The sequence below is a fragment of the Oxyura jamaicensis genome, chromosome 3, assembly GCF_011077185.1.
Source record: "Oxyura jamaicensis isolate SHBP4307 breed ruddy duck chromosome 3, BPBGC_Ojam_1.0, whole genome shotgun sequence".
NCBI classification, from domain to species: Eukaryota; Metazoa; Chordata; class Aves; order Anseriformes; family Anatidae; genus Oxyura; species Oxyura jamaicensis.
Genome location: NC_048895.1, coordinates 61883309 through 61899578, shown reverse-complemented (window position 1 = coordinate 61899578; position 16270 = coordinate 61883309). Strand labels below are relative to the sequence as shown.

At 34.4% G+C, this 16270-nt stretch overlaps 1 protein-coding gene across 6 annotated transcripts in view; it reads left to right on the top strand.

The window, feature by feature from the left end:
- LAMA2 (laminin subunit alpha 2) overlaps window positions 1–16270 on the top strand; it is a 390777-nt gene that overhangs the window by 172938 nt on the left and 201569 nt on the right. For all 6 annotated transcript variants that reach the window (XM_035321576.1, XM_035321577.1, XM_035321575.1 and 3 more), the window contains exon 12: window positions 614–787. In XM_035321576.1, the coding sequence (XP_035177467.1) occupies window positions 614–787 (174 nt within the window). The remainder of the gene's footprint in view (window positions 1–613; window positions 788–16270) is intronic.

Here is a 16270-nt window from a genome sequence, read left to right as displayed (position 1 = left end):
CCCACAGCTGAGCTACTTTATTGTTCTGCTTGTATCCAGGCTCCGGAAGCCATTCTTGAATGAACAGTATGCACTTCTCTGCTGATTCAAAAGTTCTGGTGCTTTCAGCTTTGTTTTGGCTTTCTAAAAAACTGTATATTTAAACTTGAAAGTTTTATGGCTTTATAATAAAAAAAAAAAAAAATTAAGAATTAAGTAATCTACTATACCAGAAAATGTGCATCCATTTGTCAGCTCATATTCTATACTTTCTGTGACTGATATTATTTATTGTAAACATGTTCAATATTTGGAATAATTATACTTATGCATAAGATTGTAAGATAGAATTTCTTCCTCTCTCTGATGATGCAAAACAGTGAAAGCAAATACTTGCATCCAATACATACTTCAGACAAACTGCTCGGGAGTTATAACTCCCAATTGCAAACAATAAGGTAATTATTTATTGTTATTACCCTTATATTTCCTTAGCTTTTGAACTGCTATTAATCATATAAAACACAGTCATTTTTTAAAAATGGAAGAATGAGAGGTTTTGACTATTGAAATGACTGATGTCTTGATTCTGACTGTAATGTGTTTTGTTTTGTTTTGTTTTCTGTCATCACAGATAGAAGACATGAATGGTTGGTATCTAGCTGGCTTACCGGGTCTCATCAGAGTTACTCCCAAACAAAAGAATAGTGGTGGACGTCAGCAGCTCAGCATCAGCAACGTGGCTGCACGTAAAGTACTGCCACAGACATATTACTGGAGTGCACCCAGTTCTTATTTGGGCAACAAAGTAAGTGCAGATGGTGCTTGCCTAAATGCTAATTTGATTTATTGAGAGAGAAAAGAAGTAAGGCTTTGAAGGGAGATGGAATTGATGGAAGATTACGTTGGATAGCTATTTGACCAGCAAAAGTGCAAGTAGAAAGGAATGAGGCATATGGAGTGTCCTTGTGAGGCAAAAAATATATGCAGAGAAAATTAACTAAGTATCTCTGACCTTGAGCCTTTTTTTGGCTTCTGTTGTCAGGTATTAGAGTAATCTGTATAGTTTGCAGCATTGCTTTTTTTGAATGAATTGGCTGGTGTGCAGTTCGGCTTGTCCTGTTCTCTTCCCACCTTGTCCTCAGCTTTGAAAACCCATTCCCTCATCTGCTTTTCATAGATGCAAGTTGTGTATCAGATGTTGTGGGGGTGTGTTACAAAACTTTAATGTTTGGCAAGAAGCTTGTGTGGGGAGCTGTCTGCCCTAGAACTTGGAAAACGCTGTTGTGAGCTCTGTGCCAGTTCTAATGCATATAATTATCCAAGTCTACGCGTGTGTATGTGTGCACATACACACATATTCATGCCTTGCAGGTTTAAGGCAAATATTTACTTTTTCAAGTCTAGGGTGCCTTTGTGGTCTAACTTCTGGGCTTCTCATTAAGACTTCTATCATACCTTCAGGCAAATCTCTCTCTCTCTCTCTTTTTTTTTTTTTTTTGGCCAGAGTGTAAAACTGAGGATGGAATGAGTCCTAAACATTATGAAAGCTATTTTTTCCATTTTCCATAATCCCAATTATGATAAAATGTTATCTGAAATGCTAACCTTAACACACGAGCATATTTTCCACTGTAGTCTCTTAGAGATTGTCAACTTCTTATTTATTTATTTTCTTCCTACTGGCTGAAAATCAACATGACAGAAGGTAAGTGAGCATGTGGAAACTAAGTAGCATTATTCCAAAGAATTGGGCATCCTGTTCATGGCTATAAATTGTTAAAGATATTCAGGCTCATTTAGTTGGACAAGGCAGAGTTTTTCCTACAGTTTCCCATACCTCATGAACTTACCCTGTGATATGAATTGATACTTTTACAGACAGAATTTCATCCTGCTTCTATTCAGAGAACAAAATAATAATAAGAATGTGCACAAATCATTTGAATGTGGAAGATATTTTTTCAGTGTAATTTGGGGGTCCTTTGTGGTTACTGTCAGACATCTGTATGAATGAAACAATTTGCCTTAATAACTTGGCTATATAAATTTTTGATACTACAGTAACACTGAAAGCACTCACAAATTACCACAGTACATCTTAACTGTCATGTTGCATCATGTAAATTATAGTCATAATGACACGCTTAGCCCATATGATTTATGCTATGGGGATGGAGTATTGTGAGTCCTTATTTGTAAACTCAATAAAATATTTCTCTGAACAGCTGAAACCAAATAAAACCAAACAGCTGTAACTGGATAAAAACACCCTTTCCTCAGACTGATTGCTAGCTGTGTGGTAGTATAATAATTGGTATCTCAGAGCAGGCAATCATCGTAAGGATTTCTTTTTGTCTTAGGAAAAGTAGAGAATGATTTAGGAAATCTTACATCAAGATATAAGCTTTTATTGTAATTCATAAGCCTAATGTCATAGAAAACTGTTTCATTTTTATTGTTAAAAATACTATTTTTAAATAGTATTCTCAAAATAGAATTGAGTTACAAAAGGTAGTAACTATCCTGCATTTCCCAGTTTTTAAATATAGCTGAAAAACCTTACTTAAAGGATTTCTTTTAATATAAAGTTGGCATGTTGTGCTTAAGCCTCCACAATGCTGATTGCCATATGTATGCTATCTGCTTGTTTTACATCCATCTCCAAATGCTTCTTCTGGATTAAAAAAAAAATAAAATAAAAGTGTTATAAGTGTGATGCTCCTTAGTGTGCAACCTTCAGCTTTCTTTTTTTTTGTGTTTCTAAATCTGGATGACATTAGACTATGTGATACTGGTCTTTGACTGTATCTCTAAGGAAAGATTATAAATAACAGGAGGCTATAGATGATACAGTATTCTTGTTTATGTCAAAGGGAGAATAAGGAAAATATTTTAACATCACTGTATCCTTTCACTCTTCTAAACATACATGCCACTAAAAAATCTTAAACTTTTTCTTGGACGAATACAGATACTTTATTATTATTATTATTATTATTATTATTATTAAGCCAGCTATTTTACATCTGACTATATAATATCTGTTTGAACTGAAAACTTGAAAACCGCTTTGATGCAGAATGAAGTTTGAGAGTAATCTGGAGGAATTTTGTTTCTAGAAATTTGTGGATAATCTGGGAGAACAGATTTAAAATGTCTAGTATCAAGGTTTTAGTAGGTATAAAAAAATAGTTCATCTTCTTGCCTGCCTACCCTACTGAACTAAGAATTAGAGCAATCAGGAGAACTCATGGTCCATTCAAGCTTCTAGTTACTAAAGAATTCTATCATCTCTAATTAAATTGTTAGGTATTTGAAAACATGAATTGTTTTTGCCAGCAGTTTCTTAATTTATTTTGACAACCAACCTGTAAGTGTGTATTAAATTTGTGTCCATGCTAAAATATTTCTATAAATTGGTCTGAAAGCATTACAAGTTAGAATCTGATGCTGTTTGATCAGAGCACTGAGAGTATAAAATTAATGAAAAATTAGGTACTAAACTCAGCAGGGTGATTTGAAGCACCTGTTTCTTTAAAGTCAGTATTGAAGGGCTAGGCATCCATGGTGTTTCAAAAGTCTTGCAGTATATATATGCTCTGCCTCATTTCCTTTGATATCTCTGCAAAAACAATTTGGTAATTTCCATGCTGAGAAGCCACCTACGGGTAGCCACCATAAAGCACAATATCTAAACATATAACCCCCCTTGCTGTCCCCTGCCCCCCAAAACATGAGGGGTAGCTGAGACCACTTGAGATTCCATAAGGAGATATCCATCTTTTGTTAGAGGAAATCTCTCCGCTTTGTTTTCTCTCTGCTGCTGCAAATATGTTACTTTCTTATCTAAGGTCCAACTTCAACCATGAAGGTGGAGGATAAACCCTGCCTCTTTTAGGTGGTTAGGGAAGTGTTCTCAGACAGCATGTAGAGGTTAGTTCAGCCTTTAGGCAGAAGATGTCCTAGAATCCAGGTCTCTGAACATTAAATCTAAACACCCAGTAGCCATACAGGAAGGACATAGATAATGCATACTCTAACATCTCTGTCTGTGTTTTGAGCAGCTGCTGCCAATACTCAGATTACAAACAACATGACAGAAGCTGTAAAACACCTCTGCTCCAAAACAACATTTGCTTACTAACAATTCCTACTAAAAAAGTTTCTTGCATCAAATATAATTTTACTGGAGTCATTTGGACTAATTGTACAGTATGATCCCATTCAGTGTGAGTAAATTTAACTTAATTTGGTCCTTCATGAAATCACAGTATACTGAAAGTCAAAGCAAAAGAAGAATGAAGCTTGGAAGTCTGTTATCATGGAAAAATTCTAAAACATTGTGTTTGTCAAATCCATAATCTTTTAAGCAGCCATATGGTGAATATATTGTTCCTTCTCTGACCTCTAGTGAAAACCCAGACAGTAGCTGAAAGTTTTGTGTAGTCTGAGCATGCAGAACAGACTACACAGTAAGGGGATTTGTTCCACTTAACCCTGCCACTTCATTCATTTTGCCTGTTTTGTTGTTGTTGTTGTTGTTGTTGTTTCTTTCATAATTAGCTGTTTAACCTGTTTGCTGACTTACAAAAGTCAGTGTTTCTTTGATTCCAGAAATGAAGACACTGTAATAAGCCTGTAGCCAATATGTACAAATTTCAAGAATCTATCAGCCTTTAAAAAGTACTTTGCTTTGGAAAGCTAAAGACTGGAATGGAGTGAGCAGCATTTTTATTTATTTATTTATTTATTTTGTAACATATTATCTATTGTAGACTGCCCAGAATGCCTCATAGGATTAAATATTGAATTATAAAATAATCATAAACCAGGTCCTTGTGGCTTTTATGTTTATTTCCTTCCATTTGTTTTCATTTCTTAGGCAATTCTGGTGCAAAAAGCAGAATAATGCAAAGAAAATTGCAGTCTACAGCTCCCAGGGGGGGAGGAAGGAGTTGAAACCCAAAACATAAAGAAGCATAAATAATACAATAATCAGCTGGAACAGAAATGCCAGGATCGATTGTCCTAAATTATTAATGAATCTAAACCCAGAAAGCTTCATATAGTATTGTCATGGTTTTAGATATCAAGACTTTGTAGTTCATAGGACATGACTGAGTTAGGTAGATCCCCAAATCTTTTTCTTGCTCCTACTGCCTGCTTCAGAAAGATGAAAAATCTAACTTAACACCTTTCAGTGTAAGTGGATAAGATGCAAAATAAATTCTTGGTAGAAGCTACTTTTTTCTACCATCATTTTGTTTTTAAATTCATTGGCCTCTCAGGAGAAAACATGACTGACCTAGCCCACATAATTTCAACAGACAGCTGTGTCTTAAGCTGAGCCAGCACTGATTTTATTACTTTATTTTTATTTTTTAATTATTTTTGAGTATATATGTATATATATATATATGACTTTTATTGACAGGAAATTGAGGTAGTGAAATTTAAGTTGTCTGATGTGTTCTCCCATTGTGTGCCTTTAAAAGACATTTCTTTCTTTCACATGGTTACATGGAGAATTTAAGCCCTCAGGTAGGTTTGGTTAGCTAGTGTAGAAAGGTTGCCCAAGCCCGAGTCTGTCATTTTGTAACATAATGTCATTTCTTGAAGGAGCTGCTGATTGTCTGAGGGATTTTTCCACAGTGATGGAAGTCTAGCACTTTGTGATGAATTTGTCTTATTTGTACCCTCTGCACAGAAATGAGTTTCAGCCCCAGATTTGACTGTGTAACAACATCTAATTTGGGGAAAGTAAGGAGGGGAAGGAGTAAAGAATGTGACTGTGTCATGAATGACTTATAAAAAACAATTTTATGCATTCATTTATTGATTCTTAACATCTTGTAAGTTTGAGCAAAGTGAAATAGTTATGTTATATGCACGTTATCCATATGTGTGAAAAATAGATATCAGCAGCACATAATATTCCAAAATGCTCTATTTGGTGTATCATCACTGAAGCTATTCACAGTTGCTGCAGATCCTCAGACTTTTTTAAGTTGTGTCCACAGCCAACACATGGCAAAAAATTAAGATGATTCATTTGAACATAAAGTAAAATAGCTCGTGTAAAAAAAGCTAAATTAATATCTTTTGACTTTCACACTTGAATGCATTTTTTCTGAAAAAAAGAAAAGAGAAAAAAAAAAGCTTTAGTTTATTGATATATTTTATTTTTCAAACACATAAATCATAACCTAATATAAATAATGTATTTTATTTTACATCGCAATCTAAATTGCCTTGACTGAAATTAAGTCACCATGGTAATCAGATTCAGCCAATAGTATGAAATGATCTTCAACTCACTCCAAGTGTACTGCTTAGTTTATTAGCACTTACTTCACTATAGCTTCTGAAAAGCGAGATAAAAACCAAATTCAGATACTGAAGGATGAGACAAACAAAATCAGAATACAAGTGAAGAGCAAAACATTTTTAAGGTCTCAGCCACAGATGACTGATTCTTCCTTTACATTTACTTAATTTGTACTAAGCAGTTTTGTTTAGATTCTTCAGCTGTGCTGAATTAGTCTCTCAGCATGGCAACAAGAAATGAGATAATGGTATGTCTATACATTCTCTCATAGCTAGCCATAATTTGTCTGATTGCCAGTATAAAGTTAAACAATATCAGGACTATCCTAATTGGTGTTCAGCTACCCATGACACACCAAAAACAACACCAACCCACCAAGACATAAGTAAATTTTGCAAATTTTGTTTCTCCTTAATTCTTTCTAATGGTGTTTGGATAGCCCCTTGGGACAGTTCAAATACAGCTATTATTGTGATTGCAATAAAAACTAAGGATGCCTAGTAGACTATTACTGCCTCTTTGTGCCTTTGAATTGAGTTGGAAAAGGACTCTGGAACTCTGAATCTGGCTGGCTGAGTCCATTGACTGCAGTATTTCGGGTATCCCATGATACATTTAATTTCTTTGTGCTAAAATCATCTTATACTACTGTAGAGAAAAGAGAAAATTTATTGTTGGTGAAATTATTTCATAAATCTCAAATGTCCTTTGCATTACCTGCGTGCCCAAGTCTGCCTTGAAGGCAAGGGTTTTAATCAATAGTGGCAGTTGAAAAATGGAGAACCCAAGCAAGAAATAAAATAGTTTCACAAAAGAAGGGATGTAAACACTAGAGAAAGAATACTGAGGAGCATTAGGAAATAGAGAAGACAGTAAATTGCTTGCTAGATTGAAAAGCCTTGCTCTTCTTATCTTTGATCCCAAATACTAACTTCCTGGTGGATCTAACTAAGCAGAAGAAAAAGTCTGTGATTTCAAAACAACTAGTGTGTGGTGATTTGCAGTGAGTGCTAATCAACACACAAAGAAACATGGTTACAATGGTTCAACATGCTTCTCCTAAACTAGAGGTAGCTAAATTGAATAGTGGTTACTGAAGACTGCAAAGGACAACTGAATTTTATAGACGGGGAGGATATCCAGTGGTTTTTGTACCTCTTGTATGCCTTTACATGCGAAAATCATCTTCAGAAAATAAGTTTTTGCTCTGTAAAAAGATATTTGAAATTATTTGCTGACCACAGGTTACCTGGAAGTAAGTAGTTTAATGGAGTTTTGCTCAACTCAACTGGTTATATTAATCAGAATTTATAGTCCAGAAATCCAGCTGATACTAAATTGCACAAGAGTGTGATGAAGGGATCTAAGTCTATCAACAAAAGGCTATACATAAGAGCTACTGAAAGTTCATTCTCTACATATAAGAATGACAAACAGGGTAAAAAATAAAACTTAAAATAGAATGTAATTGAAATTGTTGTTTACCAGTCATTAGTAAAATTTCATGATACAGCTGAGCTTTATTTTTGTAATTTTGTAGTGTTCTAATTTTTTCCAAATTTACAAGGCAGGAGGTAGAAGGGCAAAAGTACTGAGATTTTCTGCTGATACTTGAGAGAAAAAAACATTTATATAAACTATTCATATTACTTTCAGTCTGTGCTATCTAGTTTATAAAGTAGTTTTGCATCTTTCAATCTCAGAATCTTCTTCACGTATAGAATCTCCAAAAGATAGATAAGTTCCATTATTTCTATTTTACATACAGTTTTTAGCACTGCTTTATCTCATCTATTTTCAATACAATAAGTTTTGGTTCCTATGTTTCATTGACTAATTTTGCCTTGTGTCATTTAGGACTCTTAAGAGCAATCCAGTGTAGCATAGGTGGGTGCTCAAATCCAAGAGCCTACTCACCTGTGTATGGATGCAATTAAGACGTGAATTTATGTGACACTTATTCATCTCACTGTATGTAGCATCTTGTGATATTTTAATCAGTAAATAGGTCTGATAGATCTAATTCAATTAACTAAACCTGTTAATGGCATTTTACATCCATTACCATTAGGAAAAAAAAAAAAAAAAAAAAGTATACTTGTAGAACAAAATATTGTTCTATTGTATCTTTTCAAATTTGACTGAGAGTAATTAAAGGCAAGAGTCACTTGGTTTTAAAACACAAAACACCATTATTAATCCAGGGTGTAGAAGAAAGGAGAGTGGTTTATCAGCAGTTGAAAATGGTACAAATTCAATTAAGAAGTCATTAGAAAAAGGAAACTGAAACTGACATTAAAGTGTATAACAAAAAGCTGCTTTCTCTTTAATTCTGCATGTGTTTATAGGAAGAAATAACAAGTTCCTCAACTAGTTATAATAAAAAAAATGAGTAATTTTGTAAATTCTGTATATTCTTGACTTCATAAATTCATGAATGACCAGTGAGTGGTAGGCCCAGTATGCTGCAAGTCTCTTATAAACTCTAATTTTCAGAGGGTGATATTCCATACTCACCAAATTTCCAGTTAGTCAACAAAAAATTAAGTATCAAAATCCTAATTTTTGTATGTTTCAGCTTAATTTAAAACAACAGAGAACTGCAGACTATCCTACTCTTCAGATAGCTTGATATTAACATCTGATTTTTATATCTTTACTGGGTCTCTCTGGGTTGGAGTTAGCGTTCTTCATAGCAGCCTGTATGGTGCTGTGCTTTGCATTTGTGCCTAAAGCAGCGTTGATAAAACATCAGTCTTTTGGCTCTTGCTGATTAGAGCTTGCACAGCATCAAGGCTTTCTCTCCAATCTCCAAGACAGTAGGCTGGGGGTGGGAAAGAGATTGAGAGAAGACACAGCCAAGACAGCTGACCCAAAATGGCCAAAGGGTTACTCCCTAACCATATCATGTTTTGCTCAGCAGTAAAACATTAGGAAAAGGAGGAAGGAGTCATGATTTTGACTATGGCGTTTGTCTTCCTTAATAACTATTCCATGTGCTGTGGCCCTGCTTTCCAGAAATCTGCCTGGCAAAGGGAAGTAGTGAATAAATCCCTTTTTTGCTTTGCTTTCATATGCAGCTTTTGCTTTTCCTGTTAAACTGTATTTGTCTTGATCCATGAGTCTTTTCACCTTCCATTTTCTCCCCAAAACAGGGGAAAAGGGAGTGAGCAAGAGGTAGGGTGAATGTTTGGCTGTTGTCCGGGCTAACCGCCACACCACCATTGGAACTGATGGTAGAAATAGAACCTGGAAGCATTCAACAAAATAAGATTTTAGTATGGTTACAATATGCTTACAAAAATTGAAAAATCAAATGGAAATCAGAACTGACAAGAATGTAGCACAATAGTGATCATAAGGTTGAATTATCAATTTAGTTTTGACTTGTTTTTTTGTAGATTCATTATTCTAAATATTTTAACATTGTGAGTCACTCTTGGTTTGATCTAGTATCTGAACAGGTTATGAAGCATCCTTTAAGTCATGTAGGTCCTGGGTCTTATGTACACGATTCCATCTGTCTCATCTATCCTACCATTACCTGACTGCTAAAGACTCCTGAATGAAACCATACTGCATCATTAAATCTCTAGAAAGCAAAAGGAGCTCCATTCCTTTACAGTCCAATTAGGTTTATGTACTGTACACTGATCTTTAGCAGAAGGGAATGATGAGGACAAAGATTTTATTTTCCAAAACCAGTCTCTAGCTAACAACAATAAATTTATTTTGAAAACAAACCTCAGTGGAAAGTCATTAAGTGTCTAGAAGAGAGTGTTACCTTAACTACAGAATGAATTTGCCTTTGTCTTTCTGGACTCAAGAGACAAAAGGGTTAAGATCAGGTATTTGGCATATTGAAGGGATAATCATGTGCTAGAACCCCAATCTGAACTGTGATGAATTATTAAACAAGTGGTTTGTTGGGTGATTGAATATTACCTGCAAAGCACCGCTCATCTCCTTGAGGCACATCCACAGCTAACTGAATTGAGCCAATTAGACTGACTGTCTCTTCAATGAGTTGGGACCTATCAATGGTAATAGCTTATTATGATGATAAATGAACCCATCTCTCAAACTGAAGCCTGAGTACACACTTCAGCAGTTTCCCTGAATCGCAGGGCCATTACCTCTCAACTTCAGATTGACAGGAGCGTCAGCAACGAGAGCAGATAGCATGCATAAGTAGACACAGATGATTGTTTTACCCAAATGAATATATTTACAGTTATTTTTGGTGAAGTTGCTTTGTTTGTTTATTTGTTTGAATGGACCTGCCTGAACATTCAATATTTTGCTAGAAGCACCTTAAATTTCTCACAATATGTGCAGTACCTCTCCTGTCTCCTGAGATGGCTGGATGAATTTCTGATTGGTATCTACATGCCTTTTCAGTCTCAGAGGCACTCTGTATTGTAATACAGGAGAATACATTTTTTCTAATTGAAGTGTTTGTTTTATTTGTTTAGCCCTCTCAGTCCTATCAATTTATTTTCCAGAAGTAATTTTCTCAGAATAATAAGCAAGGTAGAGGAACCGTAACACTATCCAAACTTTTCATTAATTTATTATAAGGTTTTGAAACCTTTATGTATCATGACATATCTAGAACACTTATGGACCCTTTTTTTTGTTTGTTTGGTTTAACTCTTTTTGGGAACAGGAAATTTTTCCACAATGAAGACAGTTGTTTTCACAACTTCTCCAGTATTGGTTTTCCTTTATTTATTTGTTTTTTGTTTGACTGCTTTATAGTTACGGACTTCAGTGTATTATATTAATTAAAAATAACAGTGCCAGTGGTGCATACCTTCAGTTTAACATCCTGAAATGAGATTTTGGTTATAACTTTTTTTTTTTTTAAATTAAATTGCCAAAAATAAATTCTTTTATAGATTCCTCTACTATATTTCAGTTATCCACAGGATAGCTACACTCTGTTCTGAAATTGTGGCCTGGAGTGAGTTCTCCCTTGAATGAAGGCTTTAAGCTACACAGCTATCCAGTATGCACAGCAATCCTACCTATATGCATGCCTCCCTAACATACTGTATGATTTACATCAGAAAGTCTCCTGTAGTGTCCTGAAAAGCCATATCTTATTGCATATTTAAATGCACATTAAATATGGCAAAACTTCAGTTTGTTCTAAGTTTGCTTTGTCATGAATTGGAAAGCATGTTTGCAGCAATATTAATGCATATTGATACTGTGAATAGCAGCACATAATTTTGCATTAGTATTCTATTGTCCATGCTCCAGAAAGCCATACTATAGCTTTTACATTTACATTTATTTATTTTTTTCAGATCAGGTTTTCAAAGTAAAAGTGTTCAAAGTTATATTACAGAGGAACTTGTTATTCTTAGATGTTTTAAATAAAATGAAACAGTACAGAGCAATACATATATCTAGTCATTTTAAAGGTTTACCAAGGTAAAAGAAGAGATTAAAAACAGAAAAGTAAAACGGAGAACAAAATGAGTAGGTCATTATCCTATTGTCATTAGCTATGGAAATAAGATTTCCTAACTTAATAAACCTAGGTGGTCTAAATGAATAAAACTGGTGTACTGAAACTGTCTTTTTAAACATTTGTAACAACATATGCCTTTACAGCTAATCAAATAAATAGTTATGTTGTTTGGTCAACTGTGTCTTATTATTTAATTTTTTGAGATAATTCTGTTTAGTCTACAGTGATGAAAAGTCCTTTTGAGACAGAACTTTCCACAGTTTTATTGCTGAATTTCATGTGATATCATGTGCTATCCAGTAAGTGATTCCTCTCTTTCATAGATGACATGTTAGTACAGTTCAGGTAGATGAATAAAAATCCAGTTTTGTCATTTTCCTGTGTCTTTTTTAAAAAATGTCAAATATATAATACATATATATATTTGAAATCAAATAGCTTTATATATTTGATCTATCCGACAAAATTATGAATGTATGACACAAAGCATGCAAGAGAATAAAACTAGCCACATGGGATTAGAAACACTTAGAAATTTTCTGATACAAGGCCAATCAAGTCAAACTTCAGCAAACTTCAAACTTTTATATTAAAGCTAGCTGAGAATTCTTCATTAAAAAACTCACTTGGATTTTTTCTACCAAACATTTTCAAATTTTCTATTACAAAAATTCAAGTGAGATACTTTGTTTCATGTTTTGGCCAGTGACATTGCCAAATCAAACCTGAGCCTGTCTGGCATTAATGGAGATTTTCTGAGCTTCTGCATTGTGCTTTGAGGATCTGTCACTCATATTTCTTCTCTTTCTTTGTTACTGAAGACAGATTAGTGGTAGTAGAAAAGTTTTAACATTTGGTAACAAATACAGCAACTCAAAATCTCTTATTCCAACCATGAATACAATCAAGTAGATGACCTTATCAATAAATCATCACCATGCCTTCCCAGAACTTCATGAAACAAAACATCCCTCTGCCTGCAAAATTCAAGGAGATATATAGTAGATGAAAGATATGAGTCAAAAGAGCTCTCCAAGACTCAATGTATCTCCTGACTGTCCCTCAGTTCCAAATTAAATAGCACCCACTGTTTAGTGGTGGTCTCATCAAACTGAAACCTTTATTAAAATGTGATAAAACATGCTTGCTAATACAAATCACAGAGTTGCAAATCTAATAGTTTTACGAAAGTTGCAGATAAAAATAAAATTAAGAAAAACATTTCCAAATTTTCAATGCAAGCTTTTGCTAAAAATATTCAAAAAATGTGATGAATTTCATATACTTTATCTAAATTAATGAAATCAGCAGTTTTCCCCTAAAGTTATATTTGTTTATTAATCTTTTGACTGGTTCTCCTATACTTTAAGACTACTGTTTGTGTACTTGGCTCATGGCCATTGAGAGTATTGCTCTAGGCAAATATGAAAAACTTAGCCTTAGCTACTTTCCCATAAATCATTATTTAGCTTCTTTGTCTACCTTCTTTCTTATATGAAACCATGAACTGTTTTCTATATTTGATTTTGAGAAATTAGATTATTCTGGTTTGTAGATGTGCTGTATAGCATATTAACTTTGTTCTGATCACGTATTTTGTATTTCAAAACATTTTGCTTTCCTCTCTCAAGTTTTTTACATCATAGTCCTGTCATGCTGTCTTTCAGTATTTTGGGTGGCTAAATGCTGCAGGTTCCATTTGTAAAATGGCTTTTCTACAGATATTTGAAGTGTGCTACCACAAGTGAATCTCATTGTTCCACAGATGCATATAAAAGTAAAAATTTCTAGAACATGTATAAAAAAGTACTTTTCTGTTTTCTTCCAAAGATTCCTAATGCTTTTTGCAAAGGAAAACTTTTTAAAATTGTTGTGTATGTATTTAGCATATTTCATTTTTATGTCCATTTGAACAGATTTCTGCATAAAAGATATGCAGAACAAACACATAACTATGTTCTGTTGTTTCTCTTATGCTTAAAAGAGAGGATTTTGATCTGACCTAATATAGTCTTTCTGACACTTTTACTGAACAAGTAGCATTTCATATTAAAATGCCAAAATCTTCAGAGATCTGAAATGCCATCTATCAGTTACTCTATTTAGTACCCAGGGTTGTTTTGTGATGCTCAGGGGTATAGGGAAGATCCAGTAGAAATAAGTGTATAGTGACTAAAGTCAACCATGTCTTTGAAAATGAGTTCCAGAGTATCTTGCCTGGCAGAAGTGGGCTGTTTTCTAGTGTGCTCAGGTTTCATAATCACTGAAGCATCGATGTTACTGCTGCAGCATTTCATAAAGCCGTGAAAGCACTAGTTATTTACTGAAATGTGTTCACTTTGCCTGAAGAATATGGTGAATTTAAGCTTCTATTACAAAGCAGGATTTATTGTGCTCTAGGCAGGTAGTGACTGCCACTTTAAAATAAGTGGATGCTAATTAATGCTTGAATACAGCAGATATTATATTGGATAATGTGGATACAAATCCACGTTGTTAATGAAAAAAGATCCATCATAATGAGTATTACTGTCTATGCTGAATTATGATAAAACTCTTATGGAAGGATAAATGACATCCATTGTAAAACCTAACAGATATCATTATGGTCAGTGTTAAAACAATGAATACCAAATGAATGAGTAATAAGAAGGATATTAAAGCTAAATTTTATTCATTAGGTGTATTGGTAAAAAATATGTAGTCTTTATCACAGATTGTAGGTGTACAAGTTGACTCTGACTTTGGGCAGTCTGGGACCAACAGGAAAATTTGAACGCTGCAGCAGAAAGTTATTAACTGTTGCACTAGAAGGGCATTAATATGGTTTTATGTAAAATATTGGAAGTTCAAATAAAGTAGTCTGAATACTGCTCCCAAAGGCCATAAATCTTGTCTTCTTTTCTTTTGTATACAAAGCAACTTAAATAGAAATCCCAGCAATATCAGAGTGGCAATTAAGCAACCATTTTATTGTTAGTGTGCTTTAGTATCCTGAGTGTGTGAACAAAAGCGTGAATACCCAGAGACTTGAGCTGCCCAGAGAAGTACATCTGCTTGGGATAGCATTCAACATCTTCTTAAGAGTGGAGATAAAAGCATGCAGTAAGGTGTTTCCAGCTATGATTAAATGGTGTGTTCAGTGAGCTCCTCAAAGTTCCCAAGATTCTTACAGTTGTCCATCAGGCTAATTTGCCATTTTAAGTGTTCCAAAGGCTTGTAATAGGTTCTCTTTATTAATTAATTAATTTATTCCTCATTAGTTTTTTTGCCAAATCTCCACAGGAAAATTCACATAGCTACATGCTTTAGAGACAATTACGTAGTTAATGACCAGCCTAAAAATATCACATGTTCCCACTGAATTCTTGTTTTTCTGGAGAAGGGAAAGAGGAGAGTTCATGACAGAATTGTATCTAGGAAGAGTGTGGATGCATGCCTGCATATCACCTACTTATGATTTGGACTGCTAGGAAGGATATGAAGTGATTAATTCTGTTAGAGAGTATAGGTCATTTTTATGGGGGATTTTTCTGTGTAACTGAAGCAAAAATTCTCCCTTTTTATCACAACCTCTATCAGGTATACAAACATATATTAGGGTACTCTCTTACAGATCTTTGGTCTGGATCTATATTAGGTCATCTATTCTTTGCATCTGCATCAGGTATTCTACAATGCCTCTGGGGAAGAACTTTCTTCCTGCAGTACTGAGAGAGGGTTTTGCATATGAAACAGGAGTACAATGTCTAAAAAAGCAGTAAACTCCAAACAAGATTCACACTGCAGATCTGAGAAGAGAAATTTGTCCTGAGAGGGAGATCATAGATTCAGGTATAAAGCTACTCTTGCCAAGTAGTTTTATTTTGTTCTTCAGGGAAAACAGAGAGAGATGTGGTAATATATTACCTTCTGAGTGTGTTTCTATTATTATGATCAGAAAGCACTGCAGGAAGGGTTTATACTTCCAGTTCTTGGCACAGAATAATAAAACTTTAGTATCTTCCTGAGGAAAAGACAAAGTTTGAGAAGATAATAGTATCTAGACTGTATTAGAAGAAAGTCCATCCACCCCAGTAGGCTGTTTAATCACAGTGGTCAACAGGAAATGCCAAGGAGTATATAATAAGGAGCAGGCAAGGAAATGGTGATAATTGATCACATACTTTCCTAACCTGAATTTGTAGCCTGGGTACCTCTGAATTGATGGTGGTGGTTTATATTTAAAGGTCTTCAGCCATCCCTACCACACATTCAAACCTTTATCACATGAAGATCTAGCAATAAATGAGGGACTTGTCTGGGGCAAAGTCTGGTTCCATGACATCTCTCTGTGCGCTGCCTTCTACCACTGTTGTTTGTTGTTTCATATGGGAAAATCCAGAATAAAATGTTTTCTCTCTAGCCTCAGTAACACTATAAAATGTCTTCTTTCTTTCTTTCTTTCTTTCTTTCTTTCTTTCTTTCTTTCTTTCTTT